This window comes from Delphinapterus leucas, chromosome 2 (assembly GCF_059928025.1).
Source record: "Delphinapterus leucas isolate spDelLeu-1000000601 "Yukka" chromosome 2, BTC_Dleu_Yukka2, whole genome shotgun sequence".
In the NCBI taxonomy this organism is placed as follows: Eukaryota; Metazoa; Chordata; class Mammalia; order Artiodactyla; family Monodontidae; genus Delphinapterus; species Delphinapterus leucas.
In genome coordinates, this window is record NC_143130.1 from 1,103,574 (window position 1) to 1,130,272 (window position 26,699).

General features: G+C 42.7%; 2 protein-coding genes across 13 annotated transcripts in view; one reads left to right on the forward strand and one right to left on the reverse strand.

Moving 5' to 3' along the window:
- Positions 1-23,506, reverse strand: part of LOC149749931 (uncharacterized) — a 58,250-nt gene extending 34,744 nt beyond the window's left edge. For 4 of the 5 annotated variants that reach the window (XM_089906326.1, XM_089906325.1, XM_089906323.1 and 1 more), the window contains exon 1: positions 1-23,489. This exon is cut by the window's left edge and continues 12,349 nt beyond it. In XM_089906326.1, the coding sequence (XP_089762452.1) occupies positions 20,474-21,934 (1,461 nt within the window). In that variant the 5' untranslated portion in view covers positions 21,935-23,489 and the 3' untranslated portion in view covers positions 1-20,473. The other variant, XM_089906327.1, reaches the window with a different exon arrangement.
- WAC (WW domain containing adaptor with coiled-coil) overlaps positions 21,706-26,699 on the forward strand; it is an 85,756-nt gene continuing 80,762 nt past the window's right edge. For 5 of the 8 annotated variants that reach the window (XM_022580676.3, XM_022580678.3, XM_089906318.1 and 2 more), the window contains exons 1-3: positions 21,743-21,852; positions 22,101-22,137; positions 23,675-23,870. In XM_022580676.3, coding sequence (XP_022436384.1) covers positions 21,812-21,852; positions 22,101-22,137; positions 23,675-23,870 — 274 coding nt within the window. In that variant the 5' untranslated portion in view covers positions 21,743-21,811. Of the gene's footprint in view, positions 21,853-22,100; positions 22,138-23,674; positions 23,871-26,699 lie in introns of all 8 variants that reach the window. The other 3 variants (XM_089906320.1, XM_089906319.1, XM_089906321.1) reach the window with 3 other exon arrangements.

Below are 26,699 nucleotides of genomic sequence, written 5' to 3' on the forward strand. Positions count from 1 at the left end.
CCATTCATTCATTCCAGGTTTGTTCTACTAAAGACGTGAGGTGGTTATCTTTCAACTAGACCCTATTTATTAAAGGGTTTGGCTAAAGTGGATGTTATATAGAGAAAGTCTGATAATTTTCTGGAATTATCCTTAGTTAAACTACTGGATGGTTTCAATGAAAATACCACACATATTTGATAAAAATTGTTAATCAAAGCAATACATTTTTATTGGGAAATTTGCTGACAATAATATGAATTTTATATTTTACATTTTTTCATCAAAAACAAAGTATTTGTGGGACTTCCCTGGTGGCCCAGTGGCTAAGACTCTGCGCTTCCAATGCAGGGGCCCCAGGTTCAATCCCTGGTCAGGGAACTAGATCCCACATGCAGGCTGCAACCAAGAGTTCTTATGCGACAACTAAAAAGATCCCGTGTGCCACAACTAAGACCCGGTGTGGCCAAAATAAATATTAAACAAAACAAAACATTTGCTTCAAAACAAGTGAAAGGTGTATTTTTAAAAGAAATCACAAAATTCACGTCTTTAATCCTTTATTATTATGAAATATATAACACAGAACAGTACACAAACATAGGTACAGTTTAATGGACAAATATAAAGCAAATATGTAAGCAACCACCATCTAGGTCAAGAAATAAATTAGCAGCACTCTAGAAGCAACCATCCTCAGTACAAAATTCACTTACTATTAATTTAACATTAATCTTTTGAATTCATTGGAACATAAATTTTCCACAATTGCTTTAGACACAGGAATTGAAAACGAATACAGTTTGTTTTTTAGCAGATTTAAAGTAGCAAGGTTACTTGCTTTAGATAACCAACTTCCACTTGTCAGAACATGTTATTCTTTCAAAGGAAGTGAACATCACAGTGAAGGTACTGACACCCTCAGAGAGAGAAATCAAAGTGAGCTTGTATTGTTATTAATTTTTTTTTACTACGGGGACATCATTCAGATTTGAATTCCTTCATCAAATGGAGATGCCACCATCAGCCTCAATTAAACAACTTAGAGCACATGATGCTATATTCTCAAAGGAAGATAATTTCTTTCCATATTCGAGAGTTGAGTTAGACGTAGCTATGAGCAACAAGGAACCCAAAATTACAGTGGCTTACCAAAATAGCAGAGTACTTTCTCTCACGTGTAAAAATCTGGCGGTAGTCTCTGCTGGGCTGACATGCCTGTCCACGGTGCCAGAAAACCAGGCTGCTGCTTTTTGCTCTGTCATCCTTAGCACGTGGCTTCCACTTCGTAGTTCAAGAGGGCTATTCAAGCTCCGGCCATCACACTCATGTTGTGCCAGAGGAAGGACAGAGGGAGAAGAGCCCCCTCTCTTTAAGGATTTCCGGTAAGTTCCTTGCACGGCTTCTGCTTATTTCCTATTGGATAGATGTTGGTCACATGACCACACCAAGCTACAGGGAAGTGAGGATATACAGTCTTCTGGACAGAGATGGGTCCCACTACAAACCAAGGGTTCTACTAAGAAAGAAAAGGAGAAGAGATACTGGCAGAAAGCCTCTTTGCCACAGAGGGCTATTCTAATTGTAGGGTTCCATAGGTAAATCTATTCACTATATAAACAGGTCAATATTCCTTCGAACAGGAAAGTAGCTTTCATGTAGAAACCATCAAAAATCTGTTTTAGAATTTTGCAAACAAAATTTCATCTTTTTAGATGTTGATTTAAGGTGGCCTGTCTTTTTTGATATAGCTGATGAATATTCCTTTTTCTAGAAGTATACTTTTGTGATGCAAGAAAGGATGAAAGCCAGATGGGAAAACAACAGTCCTAAAAGGAGAGAACTTGGTGCCATACCACCTGGCAAGCAGTCAACACTGATACAAGTTTGGAGCCGTGCTGATGGAGTCATATGTCCCTCCTGGGCTGGGCTGCAAAGGACAGAGACCCGCTCGTGTGTGCCAAGGATGCTCCCTGCTGCCGTGTGTTTACTGCGGTGGCCTAAATGCACATAACACAGGTCAACGGTGAGCTTAAAAGGATATTCCTACAGAAGTCATACAGCCTTGAAATGAAGCTTGATTCATTAGGAAATATTGGACATTGACATGAGTGATATCATCATAACATTTCCTTAAACACTGCATGCAAAGCTGGGTACCATGTTAACTCTATCCTAAATTGGATTACACTGTATGCCTGTGACTCCCTTAATCTAGCAATATCCCAGGAATTCAAATTCTGAACAAAATACCCGTATATGCATATTTGGAAGGTTTTGCAGAAGGAAGTGATGTCCTGTCGGGAGAGTGTTGACAGGGGTGGTGCTTGCTAGCTGCAGGATCTGGAGAAACCCTACTTTAACAAGAAATCATTGCAAAATCTATCAGAGGCCTCTAGAGTTCACCAGAGTCTTATAAGCAAATCTTGCTTTACTAATGACCCCGAAATGGTGTAATCTCTCTAAAATTTAAGAGACTAAAAGGGCCCCAAGAAACCACTTTTAGACTTTCCCTCTGCTTTGTTTCAAAGGCAGCTAATAACTGAAGGGCAAAACAGAAGCCTTAGGGGCAGTGATAAGCTCTCTTTTTTTGGAGAAATGTTGCTAGTTTATGTAGTTCCTAACATTAAAAAAAAATTAAAAATAAATACCATTTGTTCATAAGAAAAGAGTAATTGGTAAAAAGTAGATAAAATGATGAACATTTTTCAAAATATGAATCAGCTTTCTCTTAAGGTTTTATACTGTTTTGCAAAAAGAAGCTGGCAAAGTTTGCACTGCAAAACGATCTGGATAAACCAGGGATCTGAACAGGTAAGGCCTGAGCACTGTCACCACCGTACTTTCACTCCCTCACCAAGAGGTGTTGCCGCATATACTGGTTGGCTAACTAACTGTTTGCTTCCGTGTTGGGGTAACTTCCTGGTAAGGAGTGCTTCCTTTTTGGATCCAGCCTGCTTTACTGTAATCTTACCAGGGCTGCGGAAGAAAAGTAAAGTCTTAAAATGTGAACCCCGAAGCAATGTTCCATCAGACTACAACTTTAGTCTGTGAGTAAATGGGCTTACATATGAGTAGACAATGCCATGCAAATTACATTGAATATTGTGGTTTTGTGAGCAGGGATTGGTTGGTATCTTGGGGGTCACCTGTGCCATATGTCTGATTATCCATTTCACATGAGATGTACAGTATTATGATTCAGATTGTACTTTAAGTTCTGTGGGTAATAATTCCTCACATTGTGTTCTTTAAAGATTGTGGCGAAATAAGCATAGCATAAATTTCATCGTTCAAACCATTTTAAAGTGTACAATTCTGTGGCATTAAGTAAATTCACGTTGTTGCACAAGCATCACCACCATCCACCTCCAGAAGTGTTTCATCGTCCCCTACTGAAAGTCGGTACCCATAAAAACACAGCTCTCCCTTACCCCCTCTCCTCAGCCACAGGTATCCTCTATTCTACTTTCTGTCACTATGAATTTGACTACAGTAGCTGCCTCATCTAACTGGAATCATACAACATTTGTCCTTTTGTGACTGCCTTATTTCTCTTAGCGTAATGTCTTCAAGGTTCATCCATGTTGTAGTGTGTGTCAGAAGTGCCTTCCTTTTTAAGTGCCTTCCTGTGTGTGTGTGTGTGTGTATAAGTTTTAAAAAATCCATATATATGAATAGACACTGGGTTGCTTCCATCTTTTGCCTTTGCAGACATTGTTTCTGTGAATATTGGTGAACAAATATCTGTCTGAGTTCCTGCTTTCATTGGGGCATAAACCCAGAGGTGGAATTGCTGGATCATATGGTAATTCTATTTTTAATTTTTTGCAGAATCTCCATAGTGGCTGCACGATTTTACATTCCCACAAGCAGGGCATAAGGGCTCCGGTTTCTCCATATCCTCATCAATGCTTTTTATTTTCTGCTTTTTTGTTTTTTTATATTTTAATAATAGACATCCTGCAGGGTGTGAGATAGTATCTTGCTGTTGTTTTGACTTGCATTTCCTAATGCTTAGTCATGCTGCGTACCTTTTCATGTGCTTATTGGCAGTGTGTATATTTCCTTCAAGTCCTTAATCCATTTTAAAATCAGATTTCTTTGCTGTTGAGTTGTAGAAAACTCCCTGTATATTCTGGATATCAATCCTTATCAGATATGATATCACGTGGTGCTTTAAGGGGTAATTAAGTCTGCACCATGGCTGAGTAGCGTAGACTCAGGGGACGAACACAAGCTTTGTGTAAGTGAAAGAGACATACTGATAAGCAGGTGTCGTTGGGGGAAGGAATAACTAGAGGCTAGAAATCCCCCACAAACGCCAAGGTAAAGGGCTTTGATCTTTCACTCTTAGCGCAGAGCTCTCCTCCTTCTGTATCTCCCCTAGAGTGCGGGTGTGAAGGTACCTCAAGTCTTGCCCTATTTTTCTCAGATCCCAACAACCATCTAAAGACCCACCCCAGAGAGATCAGTGATTCGTTTTAGAGCAGCGTTTCTCAAACTTCCCTCACTTAACAAATTTTGCCATATTCACAGAATATCTAATTTTTCTTTACTGTCATATTCACATAATATATAACATTTTTTCCTAACACTTTTCTTTAAATCAACTCAGCTTTTAAACTTAAATTGATCTCAAAAGGAAACTTTAAAAATCAGTATTGTAAATGGAAAACCAGAATCAGGTGCCCTTCTGGCCACTGCAGATTACAAACATCAGTTACTCCCTTGTCATCCTGGACTTGCCCTGATGGCGCATGGGCCCTAGAGAAGCATGCGCTCTGCCTACAGGGAGCCCCTTCACATCTGCTGGCACCCTGGGGGGCTATTTATTGAACAGAGGGGGCTGTACACAGATTTGTGCCCAGGGAGTAGAAATGGGCTGACGGTGGGATAGTAGCATCTCAAGTAAGTTTCCATGCGTACCTTTCGGAAAACACTGCTCTAGTCTAGAAAAGAGTTCTCAAGATTTTAGTCTTGAGGGAGAAGCCACAGATTCCCCCATGGAATCTCTTCTGTTTAAGTGAGGAACACAGAAAGGGGGATGGAGGCCCAAGTGACATGACTGTCTCTTGTCTGAAAGTAATTCTTTTTAATTAATTAATTAATTTTTATTTATCTATTTAATTTTTGGCTGCGTTGGGTCTTTGTTGCTGCACGTGGGCTTTCTCTAGTTGCGGCGAGCGGGGGCTACTGTTCGTTGCAGTGTGCAGGCTTCTCATTGTGGTGGCTTCTCTTGCTGTGGAGCACGAGCTCTAGGCATGCGGGTTTCAGTAGTTGTGGCATGTGGGCTCAGTAGTTGTGGCTCGTGGGCTTAGTTGCTCTGTGGCATGTGGGATCTTCCCAGACCAGGGCTCGAACCTGTGTCCCCTGCATTGGCAGGCGGGTTCTTAACCACTGCGCCACCAGGGAAGTCCCTGAAAGTAATTATTTAATTTGGTAGTTCTCAAACTTTGTGGTCTCAGGACTCTTTTACATCCTTAAAAATTATTGAGGACTCCAAAGAACTTTTGTTTATGTGGGTTTTATCTACTGATATTTACCAGGTTAGAAATTAAAACTAAGAACATTCTAAAATGTTTATTAATTCATTTAAAATAATAAACTACATGTTAACATAAATATTTTTAGGAAAATAACTGTATTTTTCAAAACACAGAGTGGCTTTGTCTACATCTTTGTGAGTCTCATTAACATCTGCCTTCGTGGAACTCAACTGTATTCTCACATCTGCTTTGCACTCAGTCTTTTGCAATAACACTTGTCATGTAGCCTCAGGAAAACTGTACTGTACACTCAGAAAAGAGAGTGAAAAAGTCAAATAATGCTTTATTAGTATGAAAAGTTTTGACTTCAGAGATCTTTTGAAAGGGTCTTGACTACTCCCAGCTCACACTTGAAAATTCTGCTTTAATTCATTTAGAGGTGGCATGGTGTAGTGGATGAGAGGGTATTTTCTAGGGCCCAAATGCCACAGTCCTCCTGCTTTTATTATCTCTGTGACTTTAGCCAACTATTTGCCCTAGATTTCTTTCTTTTTTTTAAATAAATTTATTTATTTTATTTATTTATTTTTGGTCGCGTTGGGTCTTCATTGCTGCACATGGGCTTTCTCTAGTTGCAGTGAACGGGGGCTACTCTTTGTTGCAGTGTGCGGGCTTCTCACTGTGGTGGCTTCTCTTGTTGTGGAGCACGGGCTCTAGGCATGCAGGCTTCAGTAGTTGTGGCTCACGGGCTCAGTAGTTGTGGCTCGCGGGCTCTAGAGCGCAGGCTCAGTAGTTGTGGCGCACGGACTTAGTTGCTCCGAGGCATGTGGGATCTCCCTGGACCAGGGCTCGAACTCGTGTCCCCTGCATTGGCAGGCGGATTCTTAACCACTGTGCCACCAGGGAAGTCCCTGTACTTTAATTTTTAATATTTAGAGATGTAATACACTAAGAATTCATTTTAGAGCATGATACCAAGAGAGGAGCTAATTTTCTTTCTTTCAGAATGGGTAACTAATCGTCTCAACATCTCTTGAATATTCCATCACTTTACAACTGACTTCCAATTTCTCCTTATAATACAGTGATTTGTTATAACCACATGGATCTATTTTTGGCCATTTCATTCTGTTTGTATTTGTCTCTTCCAGTATCCATAACATGCAATCTAAATTACTTTTGCTTTATAGTCAATTTTAATGTATGGTATGAAAAGCTCCCCCTCGTCATTCTCCTTTCTCCTAATTTTGAATTTTTAATGAGTTCATTTCTCAAGATAAATTTTGGTATGAATTTGCCAAAACAACATTCACTTCCCCCAAGTTGTGATTGTGATTGGAACTGCATTACATCTATGCATTTATTTGGAAGCACTGTCCACCTATGCAATATTTAGTTATCCCACCTAGGAAATTAAATGGCGTTCAATTTACTCAAATTGTTTTACATCCTTCTGTAAATCCTTAAGATGTTCTCAATATAGGTCTTGGTACTTCCTTTAAACTTATTCTTAGGTACTAAATAAACAGGATATTCTATGAGGATCTGACTGTGATTACCAACCTCAATCAGGATAATAACCTCTAAGACAGATGTAAGCCTATGATTGTGAATCTTCTTCTGTACAATATTTTTATCTTGCCTCATCTTAACAAACAGAAGGTACTCAAAGTTTACATGCATGAAGAATTAAAGATATTTTGTATTGGTTAACATAGATGATAAACTTATCTGATCCATTAAATCTGTCTCCCTATGCAAGACACAAGTATTTGAGTCAAAAGTAGACTCTATTCCTCTTCCTGGATCTTGGAAGGAGAAAAGCCAGTAAGAAATAAATTCCCTGATTCTAATATATTGAATCTCAGTCATGTGCATCAGAATCACTTGGAGGCTTATTAAAACAGAATCTGCCTTCTAACAAGTTCCCAGTGGTGCTGATGCTTTAGCCCAATGATTGCACTTTGAGAACCGCTGTTCTAATGCAGTAACCTTGGGAGAGAAAGTCCAGTAGCTAGGCTGAGATGGATATAACAGGTGATGGTAGACAGCCCAAGTCAGATCTCTGATCACAGTAAGAATTTGTATGTTTGGCATTATATTCCTTTAAAGCTACGATTTTTTCCTCTGCGTTTAAGTTTTATTCATATCTCATGTATTTTCATATAAACTGTTCTAGTTTTTCCATTTGTATAAGATTTGTAATCGAAGCTATGATTTAATAATTGTGTAGTAGATTGTTTGGAAAGTTAGTAAGTTAAGTTTTTTTAAAACTTTGTTTGTTCATTTATTCATCGAATGTTTATTGAGCATCAACTATGAGCTATATGCTTGGGACACATCAGTGAGCAACAGAGACAAAGACTCCAGAGGTTACATTAGTGGGCAGGAGGTAGGCAATAAACAATAAACATAGTAAGTAAATTATACAGCATGCTAGGGCATGGTAGATGCTACAGGTGAAAAAAACAGAGCAGAGCAAGGCGAATCATAAGGGCAGGAAGGGGGCTGCAATTTCAAATATGTTGATCAAATTAGGCCTCTTTGAGAAGGCAAAATTAGAGCAAGAACTTAAAGGAGGCAAAGGAGTTACCCAAGTGCACATACAGCAGAAGAATGCAAGCAGCTTGTGCAAAAGTCCTTACGCAGTAGGACTCCAGAGTACTTGAAGACTAAGGAGGCCACTGGAGCAGGTAAGGGCAGAGAACTGGGGATGAGGTCAGAGAGGCAAGAGGGGCCAGTTTATGTAGGGCCTTTGGAGGCCATTGTTACGACTTTAGGTTTCAGTATTCATGAAATGAGGAACTATGGAAGAATTCTGAGCAGATGAGTGACACAATAAGATTTATATTTTTAAAGCATCACTGGCTGTTATATGGTGCACAAACTATGCGGAGCAAGGGTAGAAACAGAGGGATCATGGAGTAGGCAGCTGAGCAGTGACCCAGCGAGGCATGACAGCAGCTTGGATCAGGGTGGTGGCAGTGGAGGAACAGAGAAGGAATTAGACTCTGGTTCTAGCCCAAAGGCAAAGCCAACAGAATTTCTTGATGGAATGGATGTGTGGTGTAAAACAGGGAAATCAAGAATGACTCTAAAGTTTTCAGCCTCAAAAACATGAAGGATAGAATTTAGCATCAGTGAAATGAGGATGACTACTAAATAGGTTTAGGGTTGAAGATCAGGAAATTGGTTCTGGATGTTAAGTTTTAGATGTTCCTTTGACTTGCAAATAGAGATGTTGAGTAAGCAGTTAGATAGGGGAAACAAGATTTCAGAAGTCAAGGCTAGTTTTAAATTTGGGAGTTGCCAGCAAATAGGTGGTTTTGAAAGCCATGAAACGAGATGTACAGATGGAGAATGGACTGAGCCCTCAGTCCCTCTAATGTGAGACCAGGGAGAAGCACCAGACCAGTAAAGGAGACACCAGTACTGTAGGGAGAAAGCAGAGCATGGTGTTCTGGGAATCAAGCGAAGAAAGTGTATCAAGCAGGAGGGAGTGAACCACTGTGTCAGATGTTGCTGTTAGGTCAACTAATATTAGGATTGAAGATTAACCATTGGAATTAGCATATGGGGGGTACTAGTGACCTTGACAGGAGCAGTTTTGGTGATAGTGAAAGCCTAGTTGGGAGTAGATTCGAGTGAGAATTAGAAGGGAGAAATGTGAGACAAGTTACAGACTGTTATTGCAAGAAGCTGTGTTGCAAAGGGGAGCAAAGAAATGGGACAGTAACAAGTGAGGGAAGGGAGATGAAGTTTTGTACTTTTTTTAAATGAGAGGAGTAACAGAATGCTTGAACGATGGTGGAAATAATCCCGTATGGAGGCAAAAACTTGTTAATGTAAGAGAGAGAAAAGGGAGAATTGTTGAGTCAAGATCATTGCGTAGGTGAGTGAGGATGGGGTTTAGTACAGGAATCAGAAAACTTCTTCTGTAAAGAGCTAGACAGTAAATAACTTAGGGCCGCTCATGGTCTCTGTTGTATAGTCTTTTTTCCCCCCAACCATTAAAAAATGTAAAAACCATTCTTGCTTCACGGGCCGTATAAAAACAAAGGCCAGTGTTTGGCCTCCAGGCTGCAGTTTGCTGACCCCGATCTAGTACACAAGCAGAGATGCTGATTTTAGATAAGAACATGGAGAACATGGATGGTTTTCATATGGTAATGGGCTGGAAAGCAGAGTCCATGAGTTCAAATGCTGATAGGCAGATAGATATAGTGGCAGGAGCCCTCTTCTGATTGTTTCAGTTTTCTCCAGGAAGTATGAAAAGATATCACTGAGGGTAAGACTGGGAGTAGAAAGTAGTAAATACTTGAAGAACTGTATCAAATAGTTGTGTAAGAAAAGGGGAGAGGGATTGCCTGGCAGCATTTTGAGATCAGTTGAGGTTTGTGTTCATAAATTTAAAGTGAGACCTCTTACCATGCTTTCATTTTTCTTCCAGTCATGTTCAGTTACCTGGGAGCCAGGTATGAGTTATGGTTTTGCCAGGAGAGTATGAGGAATCAAGAGAAGAAATCAAGGGCATATCTAAGGGAGTGATCAATGACTGACTATGGAATTTAAACAGGGTAAAGAGGGAACTAAGGGTAAGGGGCAGTGAAACACTGATAGGATCAATAACTGGAATTCTCAGTGACTTTGAAGAATTGTCGAGACCAGATACCTAGAGGGGTGAGCTGGAAAACAGGAGGCTGGTCAGAGAAGGGGATGCATGAAATGAAGAACATGGAGGGCTTGCAGTTACTGCTATAAGAAGCTCCAACTAGAGAATGATCAAGGGAATGACTTAGGCAGAGTGAAAAGGAGAGCTGTTCAAGCAGATGGGAGCCAAGGTATTAGAGCATTGATATGCATACTAAAATCACCAACAAGGAAGGCGGGAGTGTTGGAGATACTGACGATGAACCAGAAGTTAAAATCAAGAAATAGGGGACTTCCCTTGCGGTCCAGTGGTTAAGACTTTGCCTTCCAGTGCAGGGGGTGAGGGTTCAATCCCTGGTCGGGGAACTAAGATCCCACATACCTCGTGGCCAAAAAACCAAAACCAAAACATAAAACAGAAGCAATGTTGTAACAAATTCAATAAAGGCTTAAAAAAAACGAAGGTCCATGTCAAAAAAAAAAATCTAAAAAAAAAGTCAAGAAATAAAGGTAAACTTTGTTGACTTCAAGTTTTACTGCACTGAGATCTTAAGAGTAGCTTTTAAGATTACTAGCTTTTGAAATTCAGTAAGGATTTCTATGTGGCCAAATTTGATTAATATTTGTAAATGCTCCATAGGCATAAGACAATATGAATTCCCTACTTGGAAGATACAAAATTATAATTATTTTTCATTAGGTTGTTCTCACTAGACAGGGAGTGGTCAATTAGGAAGCCACTGTATAGACAAAAGATAGTGGGTTGGATGAGGCCGGTGGTAGTAGAGATAAAAGGAACTGGATAGAGTAAGAGATATTTAGGCAATCAAGTCAATAGGACCTAATGATGAATTGGCTATGGCGTGTAAAGGAGAGAAATGACAAGGATGACTTTTAGGTTTCTATAAAAAGGTAGATGATGGTCCAGCAATATTAAGAACATAGACTTTGAGAAGCCAGGATGGGACTTCCCTGGTGGAGCAGTGGTTAAGAATCTGCCTGCCAATGCAGGGGACACAGGTTCAACCCCCGGTCCTGGAAGATCCCACATGCCACAGAGCAACTAAGCTCGTGCGCCACAACTACTGAGCCTATGCTCTAGAGCCTGTGAGCCACAACTACTGAGCCCGCGTGCCACAACTACTGAAGCCCGAGTGCCTAGAGCCCGAGCTCCACGACGAGAAGCCACCACAATGAGAAGCCCGTGCACCACAACGAAAAATAGTCCCCGCTCGCCACAACTAGAGAAAGGCCTCATGCAGCAGTGAAGACCCAACACAGCAAAAAAAAAAAAAAAAAAAAATTAGTTAATTAAAAAAAAAAAAAGAGAAGTCAGGATGCCTTTACTCAAAGTTAGCTTTACTTGCATGGTGTGTTATATCCGCAAGTTATTTGACCTCTCAATTTTCTCTGTGCAAAAAGCAGATAATATATGAGGTTCTTATGAGGACTGAATGAACTGATGGATATAAAGCACTTATTTCAGCCCTAACACGAGATGAACCCTCAATGAGTGTGAGCTATTTTTAACCTTTACTGATAGGGAACATTCAAAGATGACCCAGTTTGAAAGGCCAGGGAATGATCTCGGTTTTCTACATTTCAAAGATGCATTTGAAGCTTTCATGTGGCGGTGTTAGGTAAGTAAGCAGTTGGATATTCAGGCCTGGAACTTAGAAAAAAGATCTGAGCTAGAGATACAAATTAGTGAGCCATCTGTGTATAGGTGGTAACTATACACAGAGGCCATGGGAGTAGACAGAGTGCTTGGAAAGCAAATAGAGAGGGGAGGCACTGATTCTTTGCTTTTTTCTTGTAAATTGAGGTAAAATTTACAACACAAAATTCACCATTGTAATGTACAATTCAGTGACTTCCAGTACATTCACATCTGAAACCATCAGCACTGTCTAAATTTGGACATTTCATCACTCAACAAAGAAACTCCATATCAAGCAGTAACTCCCCAATCCTATGTCTCCCTAGTCCCTGGTGACTACTCATCTATCTCTATGGATTTGCTTATTCTAGACATTTCACACCAGTGGAATCAGAATCTTATGTGTTTTTTTGTGTGTGTCTGGCTTCTTTCAATTGGCAGGTTTTTCAAGGTTGATCCATGTTGTACCCTGTATCAGTACATCACTCGTACTTATGGCTGAATAATATTCCATTGTGTGTATATACCACAATTTATCCATTCATATGTTGTGGACACTTTGGATGTTTCCACTTTTGGTCATTATTTGGCTACATTCAGGTACAAGCTTTTGTTTGAATACCTGTTTTCATTTCTCTGGAGTATGTATTCACGAGTAGAAACTGCTGAGTCATAAAGTAATCCTATGTTTAAACTTCTGAAGAACCACCAAACAGTTTTCCATAGTGGCTGCACCATTTTACTTTCCCACTAGCAATTTATGAGGGTTCCAATTTCTCCACATCCTTGTCAACACCGGTTTGATTTTTAATTACAGTCATTCTAGTGGGTGTGATGTGGTATCTCATTGTGGATTTTTTAAAAATTAATTATTTATTTAGGGCTGTGTTGGGTCTTCGTTTCTGTGCGAGGGCTTTCTCTAGTTGTGGCAAGTGGGGGCCACGCTTCATCGCGGTGCGCGGGCCTCTCACAATCGCGGCCTCTTTTGTTGTGGAGCACAGGCTCCAGACGTGCAGGTTCAGTAGTTGTGGCTCATGGGCCTAGTTGCTCCGCGGCATGTGGGATCTTCCCAGGCCAGGGCTCGAACCCGTGTCCCCTGCATTAGCAGGCAGATTCTCAACCACTGCGCCACCAGGGAAGGCCTCATTGTGGTTTTGATTTGTATTAATATTTCCTTAATGGCATGATATTGAGCATCTTTTCATGTACTGTTGGCCATTAAAATATCTTCCTTGGAGAAATGTCTATTCAAGTGCTTTGACCATTTTAAAGTTGGGTTGTTTTTTATTGATGAATTTATGAGAGTTATTTATATATTTAGGATAATAGACTCTCATCATGTATATGACTTGCAAATATTTCTCCCACTCAGTGGGCTTTTTCTTGATAGTGTCATTTGATGCACAGAAGTTTTAAATTTTGATGAAATCCATTTATCTACTTTTCATTTTGTTATTCGTGCTTCTGATGTCATATCTAAGAATAACATTGCCAAATCCAAAGTCATGTAGATTTACCCCCAATATATTAAGACTTGTATAGTTGCCCTCTTACATTTTGAGTTAGTGTTTTTATATGGTGTGTGCTAAGGGTTCAAACGAATTAATTTGCATGTGGATATACAATTTTCTTAGCAGCATTTACTGAAAATACTAGTCTTCCACCAGTGATGTTTTGATATCTTTGTCAAATATCAATTTAACACACATGTATGGGTTTAGTTCTGGGCTCTCAATTCTATTATACTGACTTATCAATCTAACCTTCTGCCAGTACCACACTGTGCTGATGACTGTAGCTTTGTAGTAAGCTTTGAAATCAGAAAGTATGAGTCCTCCAACTTTCTTCTTTTTGAAGATTGTTTTGGGGTCCCTTGTAACTCTATACAAATTTTAGGATCAACTTGTCAATTTCTGCAAAAAAACATAGTTGGAATTTTGATAGGGACTGCAATGAATCTATAGATCAGTTTGCCATCCAAACAATATTAAGTCTTCCAAAATATGAACAGGGAATGTCTTTCCATTAATTAGGTCTTTAGTATTTTATAAATAGTTTTCAATGTTATGTAGCTTTCAATGTAGTTTATGTCTCATTTAAACTTATTTCATAGTATTTTATTCGATGCTATTGTAAATGGAATTGTGTTCTTATTTTTTGGAATGTTCATTCCAAGTGTATAGAAAGAAAACTGGTTTTTGTTGGTCCTGTACCTTGTGACTTTGCTAAATTTATTAGCACTAATAATTTTGTGGATTCCAGTCGGTCATGGTGTGTAATCATTTAAACATGCTGCTGGGTTACTTTTGTTGAGGATTTTTGTATTTATATTTATTAGGGACACTTTGTATTTATATTCATTAGGGACTATGTTGGTAGTTTTATTTTCTTGTGATGTCTTCGTCTGGCTTTGTTATCAGGGTAATGCTGGCCTAGAGGAAGAGGTTCTCTCTTCCTGTATTTTTTGTAAGAGTTTGAGGACTGGTGGTGTTTTTTCAAATGTTTGATAGAAGTCACCAGTGAAGCTGTATGATTCTGGGCTTTCCTTTGTTGGAAGTTTTTTGATTACTCAATCAATATTCTTACTTGTAACGTTAAGTCTATTCTATTTCTTCTTGAGTCAGTTTTGGTACTTTGTTTCTGGGAATCTGTACACTTCATCTAGGTCATCAAATTGGTTGGCATACAAATGTTAATAGTATTTTCTTATAATTCTTTTTATTTCTATATGGTTGGTAATAATATCCCCATTTTTCCCTAATTTTAGTACTTTGGATCTTTTTTTCTTGGTCATTCTATTTAAAGGTTTGTTAATTTTATTGATCTTTTCAAAGAACCAACTTCTGATTTCGTTGATTGTACTATTTTCTATTGTCTATATCATTTATCTCTCCTCTAACCTTCATTGTTTCCTTCCTTCTGCTATCACTGGATTTACTTTTCTCTTCTTGTTCTAGTTCCTTAAAGTGGAAGGCTGGAAAGCATATGTGAAGGAAATGGCCTTAGAGATGAGGCTTAACTCCTGTTTTGAAACAGTGTCCTTTGGACAATGCAGTAGCATCCTAACTAGTTTCTCTGCATACTTCCTTGTCATAAAGACTATTCTCAACACAGTAGCCAGTGTCACTTCTCTGCTCAACTCCCCAATGGCTTCTCATCTGTCTCAGAATAAAAGCCAGCCTTCTTATAATGGCTTATTTGATCCTTCATCACCTACTCCCCCATCCCTTCCTTTAAACTATTTGACCTCATTTCCTCATACTTTCCCCCTCCGTCAATACGTTTCACCTACACAGCTTTCCTTATTGCTCTCGAACACGCCAGACACACTCCTGCCTCAGGACATTTGCTCTCACCGTTCCTTTTTCCAGGAACACTCCTCTCTCATCACCTTTAAGTCTTTGCTTAAATGTCACCTCAATGACCACTCTGTTTAAAATATTATTCCTAATCTAGTTCTCCTTATCATTCTCCACTCTTCTCCATAGCACTTACTATTATCCAAATTACCATATCAGTTATTTATGTTTGTTTTTTCCCACTCGAATATAAGCCCCAGGAGAGTAGAGATTTTTGTCTGTATTGTTCATTGATGTATTCCCAGCACTAGTGGGTTCTCAGTAAATTGTTGAGTAAGTAGAAGGAAGGATAAGTTGCGTGTAGGTAAATTTGGCTATTTTGAGGCAGGAAGAAATTTCCATTTGGGGGCTTCAGTTTAGGAGGAAGGAGGTGCTATCTTCTGAAAGTGAAGGGGAGGCAGCACAGTGAGAGGAGAGTGGAAGTTAGAGAAACTTTTTGGAGTAGATGAGGGGGTTGAAGAGAGAAATGTCTAAGATTGCCTGGCTGTACTGAGGGTCCGTCTATTTGGCGATCATGAGATTTTAGAGGAATCAGTCTATTCAGAAGTTCACTCAACAGCCTTCAGCAGCATGCAGCTGCTTTCAGGTACTGAGAAAGTGAATAGTTGGGTTAATCGAGGCTGAAGTTTTCCCAGAGGCAAAGGATGTAGGGTATAGTTCTCAATCTTGGCTGCACTTTGTTATCTATCACGGGGAGAAACTTTAAAAAACCAAAAACGGGCAAGTTGTAAATCCAGAACTTAGCTCAACTGTGAATACATGAGTCATCAAGGATCCTGGGGGTGTGTGGGGAGGGTGGGAATCCCAGGACCTGCTGATTCCATTATTTATGCTATTACCCCAGCTTAGAAGGATATACCATATACTGATATGATGCTGTCCTGGAAGTTTTTACTCCCCTTTTCTAAATCATAATTTTTGTTGCATTTTTGCTATTTTTCAACATAGTTGAATGAAAGCCTCAGATCACAAACCTGAGAACACAAAGGGTCTCCTTTTAGTTATGTATTGCACTTAGTTAAAACATAAACTCCATAGGAGCAGAGACCAAGTGAATTTGCTTAATACTATGTTCCCAAGACGTGATACACAGAAACTCAGTAATGCTTTTTTTTGAATGAATGAATGATATCCACCAGCAGTGGAGTTATGTATGTGCCACGTGCTGCTAAATTATTTACGGAAGTTCATTAACGTTTTACAAACAGCCCTACACCCTACCAAGTCAATTTTAGGGATAAGGAGGCATAACCTCTGAGACTCTGGCAATTTGCCCAAGGTTACACTGCTCGTCTGTCAGTAATGTAGCCAGAGCTCCACATTATGTCACTCTGATTCCAACACCCATGCTTTTAAACACTAAACTGTGCCAAGTTGAGAGAAGGGCAAGGACAGAGAAAAAAGATAGAAAGGAAAAGTGCTTGGTAAAAATTTCAGAGAATGTATTCTTATTTTGTGACCCTTTAAAAATTTTAGCAAACCTTTTAAAGTCTCTTTTACAACTAGAGGCCTGATGACGTGACTTTCTGATTCTTCCTCCACCAATAGGGTCACACTAACATCAGGGTCACCTGTGGCCTTTTGGCTGATAGATCTCCCCCATAATGGTTGATATGTGTTAATTTATTGGCTGAAATATGGATCTTGCTGCTCATTCACAAATTTGAGATCTCTCATTCAATAGAAATGCAAGTAGTCTGCATAAGATTTGCTACATATGCAAATTTATATAAATTTTCAAATGTTACCTTTTACAATATTTTATGAGTATTAGGAATAATCCAGCTTTACTCCCATTTAATTTGTGACAGCAGGACTCAATTTATAATTCTGTTCTTTAAGAAAGCAAGCAGAAATAAACCCATGTTATCTTTTTCTTCGTGAGAATTATAATATTTTACTATTTTCTTTGTATATATTTTTGTAGGTAAATATTCTTTCACTCACCAAATATTTATCTGATTCTGTCACACAGAACCTTCATTCTAGTGGGAGACAACCAATAAACAAAATACACAACATATTATGTGGCAAGAGGTACAGGAAAAACAGAGCAAGGTAAGGGAGAGAGATGGTGGTGGGGTGCTGTTTACATAGTTCTCAGAGTTCAGACCTTTCTGATGAGAGATTTGAGCAGAGACCTGAAGAAGTGACAGTGTGAGCCAAGTGGGTACCAAGGAGAAGAGCATTCAGGCAGGAGGATACTAGTGCAGAGGCCCTGAGACAGAGACATGCTCGGTATAGTGGAGGAAAATGGAGGATGGAGTGGTGGGAAAAGACTGAGCACGCAGAAATGTCATACTGGATGTGAAACCAGAGGTAATGTGGGCGGGAGCGGTTTACGCAGGGCCCTGCAGATCACGGTAAGAATGGCAGACCACGGCTTTTGTTCTGAGTGAGATGGGAAGCCATCAGTGGGCTTTAAGATAGGAATGATGTTGACTTTCAAAGGGATCACACTGACAGCTGCCGTGAGAGTAGATGACGTGGCAGCAAGTGTAGAAGTGGGAGACCAGCCCGGTGACCTTTGCTATTGTCCAGGTGTAAGAAGACGGTGGCTTGGATCAGAGTGGCTGTGATGGAGGTGGTGAGCTGAGATCAGATTCTGGGTATATTTTTAAGATAGCGCTGGTGGGATTTGCTGATGGAGTGGATGTGAGGTGTGAAAGAATCAAGGATGACTCCGAAGTTTTTAGTCTGGAAGAATGGAGTTGCCATTTCATGAAATAGGGAACACTAAATCACAGTTCTTTGGTGGGGTGGGAGGGGGGTTAACAGTCTGGTTTAGACTATATTAAGTCTACCACGCCTATTAGACATTCAAGCAGTGCTGTAAAGTAGGCAGTTAAGTGCGAGTCTAGTGTTTAGGGGAAAGGCGTGGGCTGGAGATTCAAACGTGGGTTTCATTTGGCCAGAGATCTGGATGGGGCTGCTGAGGGAGAAAGAACAGAGAGGAGAAGCAGTCCAAGTTGTGAGATCTGAATCCTGGGCTACTCCAGCATTTAGAGGCTGGAAAAAGAGGGCAACCAGCAAGGGGACTAAGTAACAGTCATTTAGGAAGCAAGAGAGAAATACAGAATGGAATTCTGGCAGGCAAGCAAAGGGGCTTCAGGAGGAAGAGAGTAAGTCATCAGCTGTGTCAAATGCTGCTGACAGGTGGAGTGACATGAAGACTGAGAAACGAAAGTGGGATTTGAGAGCGTGGAGGCTCCCAGGATCCGGAGCCTTAGTTTCAGTGGAGTCTGGGGGTCAAGTCTGACTTTGGGTTAGAGAGAGAGCAGCAGATGCGCAAATGAAGTCCTTCTGTATAGGAGACCAGGTCAGAGCAATGGGGTAGTATTTGGAAGGAGATATGATCACGATTTTAGCTATTAAAATCTTTACAAGTTGACAAAAACAATCAAGTTGAGAGGGGAAAATCTGCTAAGGAAAGAGGACAATTCCAAGAGTAAAATGGAACTCAATGCAAAAGTGGCAATTTGGGTCTTGGACAGGAATTTGGACCATCCAGCCAGTTATGGAGGCTAGCAGTGTATTCAGATGGAGGAAGGTTGGTAGATGCAAGGTGGGCGTGGGCCAAAGCTGTTACAGATTTCTGATTCCATCCATCATCTCAAGAAGCAACACAGCAAGGACTGGGGATGTACCGTCAGGTTTAGAAGAGGTGAACAGCTGTTGAAGAGGGCAGGGTAGACAGATCAGGGAAGTTAGTGGGAGGGGGGTGAGGAACCCAGGGAGCTCTTTTCAGAGTTAGTAAGGTGTTATGTTTTCCTCACGCATGCAGCGAATTGAGCAGGGCTGTGGGTTAGATATGTAAAGTGGAGGGAGAAAGCGAGGATGGAAGGTATTTCCAAAGGACTCACAACAACAGATAATGGAATCTAAAGTAGGCGACGAGATGAGATTTTTTAAAATGCGGGTAACATTTGGACGTGTCCTTTAGTAACAGTCGATTCTCATTATCTGAGAGAGCTGTGTTCTATAAAGTCACCAGGAACGCTAAACTTCTCCTGGAGGAGCAAAGGGTTAGGTTCCTAAGATCCTGCGGTCACATTTTCGTCAACTGACTGATACCTAACTTTGTTTATGTGAGTTCCTGTTTAGACATCTTATGTACTGTTGATTTATCAGCACTGACCTCATCACGGCCAAGAGCACTAATGATAACCCTAAACACGATGCAGGACACACGTTTTCTCCACAAAGAACACAGCCTTCTTCTGCTTAGGAATACTAGATAGCAGCTCAGCACTACGCCTGGGGTGGGGGTGTGGAGGCACTTAAAACACGAAAGCCACCAGTAAAAAGCACAAAAAAATTGCTAAAAACATGACACTGTATGTACTGTGAAAAGCACATCTGTTTACAGCGCAAGAGCTGATATAACAAGGCTGAGTGTCGTCTCCTTTAACCTCAGTAGTGCCTGTCAGGCAAGTCACATTTTTCACTGTGCACGTCCACGAACCCTTGGATACTGATTCGGGGATTACAAATACATTGCAGTGAGCAGGTGAATTTGCAGTCATGGAACGTGCAAATAACGAGGACCAACTGTACACTGCCTAGAGCTGTTTGCTGCATGTCTCAGCCCGGTTTGCTGCTTTTGATCAAACGGTATATAACAAGTTCAGCAGACATCTAAGCATCAAACAAAAAATTAATAATAAATTTTGCTGCCAGCCTTCAAAAAGTTTCTGCATGATTTATGTATTACTTTCTGTACTCTTCCGATATGACGTCTTTCGTCTTCAGAGCAGTTGTCACAAAAGTGTTTAGAAACTGCACTTAAAAGACTCCGTTTTTTCTTTTCTTTTTTTCCTCATTTCAGTCACTGGCAGTTTTGTTCTTAGTTACTGACACCTTCGGTGGGCCTTAAGTGGTCTTTACTAGTCCTCCCAAACAGCAATAATCTTGGCTTTTGGCAGGTAGATGTGACAAATAAGGCTACGTAATTTTTTTTTTTTCTTTTTCCATCAGCTGAGATTTCTGGGCCTTCTTCCCCGCATCATTCCACCTCTTCATTAGGTCAGCCATAATTAACTGGTTGGATACCAATTAAATCAGTTCTTCAGAAGGACCTTGTTTCTTCTGATTTGTTTCCTACCTTGCCTCTTTCCTCCATGTAATCTGTTGTATGTTTAGTGTATGTTTATTACACTTCATTCAGTGTTGCCTTACAAGAAGTTTAGAACAGAAGGAGAAATAAAACCACCTGAATACCACCGCCGTCCAGGAAAGCCCAGCTGGGGGGACAGAGTTGATTTTCTCCTTCCCAACGTGCCAACGCTGCTACTGTGCCTGGAGCGCGCTAACAAATTCCCTTGACAGCAATTTCCTTAGCACTCCCCAGGCCTCCATTCACATGCAGAACCTCCAAGCGACCGCACGTGAGCAAAGAGGAACCAGAAGAGAGAAAAATGGGAAACGAAGAAAGGAGACGGAGGGGAGGGCGCGGCTAGGGGTGGAAAACAGTAAACAACACTTTTTCCGAGGTCCCCCCCTCCCCCACGCGTGCAGGCGCATCGCGCGTTTCCAATCAGCGGCCCAGGCGGCGCTCGCTCTTTCCCCACGGACCCCCCCCCCCACCCGGGGGGCGCAGGCCCACGGGCTCCGGGCGCTCCGCGCAGTGACCCGGAACGCACGCCGCCCTCGCCCCGCGCTTCCGGCGGTGACTTACTTCTAAGACGCCGACGGCCCAGGGGCGCGCCCTGCCCACCCCAGGCCGCCGCGCGGGCCTCCGGGGCAGCTCGCGTCCCCGCGCGCGGCGCGGGCGCCTGGGCCAGCGTCCGCCCGCCGCCCAACCAGGGGCTTCCCGGCCGGAGCCCGCAGGGGCGGGGGCGGCGGCCCGCGCGCTCCTGCGGGACGCCTCCCCGCCCCGCGCCGCCGGGCGCACGCGCAGCAGCGCAGCCGCCCTTATTAAGTCCGCGATGGCTTCTCGCGCGCCCCACCGGCCTCCTCCCAAAGGCGCCGCCCGCCCCGCGCGCCCCGGGGCCCCCGGGACCAGCCTCGGGCGGCTCCCCCAGCCGGACTACCCCTAAAGTGGAAGGGCGGCGGCCGGACGCGCGTGTGCGAGCCCGCAGCGGCGACCGGAAAGAGCGGACGGGTCGCGAAGAGGCGAGCCAGGCCGCGGAGGAAGAGGAGGGCCGCGGCGAGCCGAGGTTTGCCGAAGGCGGCGTTCCGGAGCGCGCGAGGGTGGGAGAGGAGGAGCGCGGCGGAAAGTGCCGAGGGTTTCCGAAGGCCGCAGCGGCCGAGTTGCCCGGATGTAGTTGGTGGAGCGGCAGCGGCGGCACCAGCGGCGGCGGCGGCAGGAGGAGGAGGCGGCGGCGGAGGAGGAGGACCCGGCGGCGGCGGCGGCGGGGGGAGGAGGGGTAGTGGCGGCGGAGCGGGAGAAGGCAAAGGCGGAGGAGGCAGTCGCTGCGCGCGGGGCCGAGCCGGACGCATCTTGGTGCCCCCTCCCCCGGTTCGCCGCTGCCCGGCCTGAGCCGAGCCGAGCTGAGCGTGAGCGTGGTGCGGACGGAGGGGATGGCCCGGGAGCGCCGGCGCCAGTGACGGGGAGGTGCTGAGCGTCGCCGAGGGCGCGCCGGGCCCTGCGCCGCCCGCCGCCTGCGCGCCCGCCCGCCGCCCGGTCCGCGGCCGCTCCCCGTCCCCGACACACGCTCACAGGCCGGGCATTGATGGTAATGTATGCGAGGAAACAGCAGAGACTCAGTGATGGGTAAATCGTCTTTTCGTTTCGGGGCAGCGGGGCGGGCGGCGGGGGGGCGGCTGCTCCTTATCTGGGCCGGCCTCGCCGCCATTTTTGTTGTTAACCCTGATCCGGAGCAGCCGGGAGGGGGAGCGGCCGCGCGGGCGGCGGGCGGCGGCGGGCGCGAGTGTGCGTGTGCGCGCGGGCGGGCTCCGGGGGCTCCGCGGGGGGGGCGCCGGGGCCCCCGGCCTCAGGCCGCCTCTCTTCCTGTTTTCCAGCTGTCACGACCGGCGGGGGGACGCGCAGCCTTACCAGGTACCCGCGGGCCGGGCGCGGGCCGGAGGGGCCGGCGGGGCCGGCGGGGCGGCGGGGCCGGCGGGGAGGGAGGAGCCGCTACTCGAGCGCAGGCTTCGCGAGCCGCTGCAGGCCCTTCGGGGCCACGGCTCCGCGGCGCCCGCAGCCTGCGCTCGGCCCCCGCGGCGCTCGCCGGCGAGGTGTGGGCGCTCATCTTGACAGGTGACTGGAGGAAGCGCAGCTCCGCGTGGCGAACGGAGCCCTTCTCGGCCGGGCGGGGCCGGACTCGGGCCTCTGGGCGGGAGGGACTCGGTGGGGCGAGGCGCGGGGGCCTCTGGAGCCACGCTCCTTTGTAGCGGGGCGACGAGAAGTTGCCGGAAAGGTGTCCAGAGTAGACGCGGGCTGGGGCGAGGCTGCCGACGGGTTTGCGACTCCTGGGCGCGCGGTGGAGCGCTCTCCCTTCGCAGTTTGTTTTCGGGGCGGCTAAGTGCATTGCTAGTGGAAGATGGCGCTTTTGTTCCTGCCGGAGTTGAGGTCTTTGGGTGCTGGGGCAGCCGCTCTAAGTAAGGAAGGTGCTTCTAGTGTGTGCCTGCGGCGGCTGCACGTAAACCTGTAATTTAAAAAAAAAAAAAAAGTCGTGGTAGAAGTGGCCCCTGGTTCCGGCGGTGGGGCGGGTCTCAGACATGGTTGGCAGCGCTCAGATGACACTAGAAGGAAATACTTTCTGTGTCTGATCCCATACCGGGTAGGAGAGCAGGTTTCTAAGCTGACGGTAGTGTTACTGGCCAGCATGATTTGTTAAAAGCCCAAGTTAAAAACCCTAGGCCCCCTGATGTGCAAAACAGTGTTCATTAGTTTGCATAAGTCAGAGGTCAAACCCTGTTGAGCCGGGCCCTCCAAAGCATAATTGATGATGCAGTTTGAAAGACTGCCATGGCGTGGTTGTCTCAGATACGTTATTGCGAGGGAGTTCCATCAAGTTCCACTGTGATAGGTCAGAAGTATCAGCCAGCGTTTCTTTCTGCCTCTTAAAATTATTTCCCGCACCTGCAAGAGCAGTGAAGTCAGGTCCCAAATGCTTTTACATGGGTGAGTCCAAGCATTGGAGAAAGTGGCGCTTTTGTGTTGTTGGATTGCAGAAACCTGTGCATGCTTGCTTATATCTTGTGTCTAGCGTAGCAGTTGCAGAGCAAAAACGGGATGACGGTAGTTACTCTCCTTTAGATTAAACTTTCTAATTCCCAGAAAAATTTATTGAGGAGTTAATTTACCAAAGTGTCTGATTTCTTGTATTTACAAGATAATTAGTGGAGTGGATCTTTTTTTTTTTGAATGTGGTATTTTGATTTGTATGAGGAGCCTTACAGTAACTCTTAGTCATTTAGTCATTAAGTTTGAGTAACTTAAAGACAAACTTGGAAAAGGAAATTTTAATTTTCTTGATACAAATTCATAAAACTGAATGAAGTTAATATGCCAAGTTTTACAGTAGAACTAACCCAGAAAGTTGAGTTCAATGTTTTAATTCTCTTATTTTTTGGGGGGTGATGTTTTACAGGCACTTAAGTATTCATCGAAGAGTCACCCCAGTAGCGGTGATCACAGACATGAAAAAATGCGAGACGCTGCAGATCCTTCACCACCAAATAAAATGTTGCGGAGATCTGATAGTCCTGAAAACAAATATAGTGACAGCACAGGTCACAGTAAGGCCAAAAATGTGCATATTCACAGAGTTAGAGAGAGGGATGGTGGTGAGTAGCTTTTTGGTTGAAACTTTCACATGTTGGTTTTCCATGATAATTCTGTATAAAACAAAAGGTGTCAGTCATGTTTCCAGCTTGCAGACGTTACTGTATGGTTATGTCATCAGAATATTTTATTTTTATTTATGTGATTCCCAAACAAGTGATGTAGAGATAACAGATGCTGACCTGAGGATCCAAAACTGGACTCCAGTAGCTGATAGAGAATGCATTTATGAATGTAGCCTACCAGTACTTTATTAATGGTGAGGGAAATGGAGGACGTTTTTCCAAGAAAGGAACTTTCACCTCTACAAGTAAAGATTTCAGTTTATTTGGCTTGGTTTATTTTGAGATCCTTGTTTCTGCTTGAATTTTTTTTTTTTTTTAAGGAGTTCAGACGTGTCTGCTAATGGTGAAGTGCGAATTTAAAAATTTAGGTATTTTGAGACAGTTCACAGGTTAAAAAAATCATTTGTGATTCAGAAAATTTTTCTTAACTTTTTGCTGTGAACATTTAAATGAGATTTTTCCTGTTTCCTAGGATCTTATTAATGTAACTTGTATATTTATTCACATATTCACCTTGTTAAAAGCCTCAGTGGTATAAGGGTAACTTCAGCTGTTCCTTTGCCTCAAGTTCTTTGTGGTAGGTGGAAGGCCAAGAAAAAAAGTTAAACTCTTAACTGTTTTCAGACTTAAATGTGGCCAAAATTTACCAAAATAATCAGATTTCATGTCTAAAGAATGCATTGAGGGATAAACCAATTTCCCTGAGGCAATTAATCTCTATTTTTCCCTGCTATAAGATCTTAAATTGCTTAATAGATAACGTGTTCGAAATAAATATACCCTATTGATTGTGCCTTTATAAACTTCTAAGGAAACTCGGTAGTCTCACATGGCTTTCTGTCTGATTTTCAACTAGCTTCTCAATATTTTGCTTTTACTTCCAAAAAAAAAAAATCCTGCATCTTCTGGTTCTCTTTTTTGCCTCCTAGGGTAGAAGTCAGCTATACTCAGTATGATGAGATATTGAGAAACATCGGTCTCCTCTGTATATAATTACTGGGTTGAGGAAATTAATAATCAGAAGATTGCATTGAGATGGAATATTTGGATGGTTATTGAATGGGAGGGGAATATAGTTCTCCATTAAATATAGTATAGTTTTGTGCTACTTACACAGATAATCTGTATATTTGTTTGTAAGTAGCAGCAGATGGGTTTGGTTATTTAGCGTTACAAGTTCTTGGACAGAATTACTTAAACTACTAATGTTTTTAATTTTGTAGGTAAGTTTTCATAGTGTATGTGTAGTCAGGATGATTCTATTACCAACCACTCTTCTGTAGTGGATTTCATTTCAAATGTTAGCTCTTAGAAGGCAGTACTGTTTGCACTGTATTTTGCTTTATCTTTAAAATTTTGGTGACTGTGACTAAGTAGGATGTGGCACCTCATCTCCTTGTGGATAAGTATCCCAGGTTCTCTTAGTGATTCTGATCTGGTTAATCTATCATGTATCCCCAAATCCAGGAAGGAGGGCATTTTAAGTACTCTAGGAAACTTCTGTAAATGCTTTCATACATTTACAGTGAATCCTGCCTGGTAAATTCTTTTACAGGTGAAATAATCCCAAGAACATTTTGTTGCTCATTCATTCAGCAAACATGGGGCATCTGCTGTGTGTCACCAGTTGTGTGGTATTCCTGGAAGTAATGCTAAGATGTAATCCTGGCCTTGAAGCTATTCTTAAAGGCGCTGACTCTGGAGAGCTGGTGGTGGTGGTGGTCGAGCTGCTTGCTTTTTCTGTACTTTTTCTTTCTTCATTTTGATTTTAGTTTTCCTTCCTATGTGTAGTCCAGATATTTCTTGTTTGCTTTTAGTTTCCTTTTAATTTGCATCTGCTTGCTGATGGTTCTTTAGCTCCATTTGTAAAGAAACTTATTTTTCTGATCTAGTCACTTGCTCAGTTAAAACCCCACTTTCTGATTTGCTTTTTTAGCTGTTTGCTTTTCTTTCTCTGGAGCCTTTTAACTAATACTAACTTCATCCCTGACTGTATCGTCTTTCATATACCTGGCTACCATATTACTTTACACTAGGTAGGAATAATAATGAATACCATAAAATCAAATCTACATTCTTGAGCTCAGAGTGCATCTTTGATGTTAATTCTGTGTTTTAAAGATGTGAAGTGGTGATTCTTCCCTCAGTTAATACTGATATATTTAGTCATTATACTTCGACTCCAGGTGTTTTTTTGTTTTTTTCTTGCGAATGAGTTTGAAACAGATTTAAAAGGGAATATGTAATTTTATTACAGGCATTTTTATTCCCTGAGATTTTTATCTTTAAATAAATATGAATTCAGGGCTTCCCTGGTGGCGCAGTGGTTGAGAGTCCGCCTGCCGATGCAGGGGACGTGGGTTCGTGCCCCGGTCCAGGAGGATCTCACGTGCCGCGGAGTGGCTGGGCCGTGAGCCGTGGCCGCTGAGCCTGCGCGTCCGGAGCCTGTGCTCCGCAGCGGGAGAGGCCACAACAGTGAGAGGCCCGCGTACTGCAAAAAAAAAAAAAGAAAAAAAAAAAATACATATTTTAGATAAATGTCCACATAACAGTCAAAACCATTATCCAAAGTGAAGTGCAAGTGAGTTGGATTATCTGTGCACTCAGCATTTGTAAGTAACAACTTAATGTAAAAACAGGTTACTATATTTATTGAACTAATTTCAAATTGATATTTATTTTAGGATTTTAAAAAAATCTAATAATTTTAATAAGTACCTAATTTAAGGATGTGTGTACCCCCCGCCAAATGGGGCTTTACTGGCA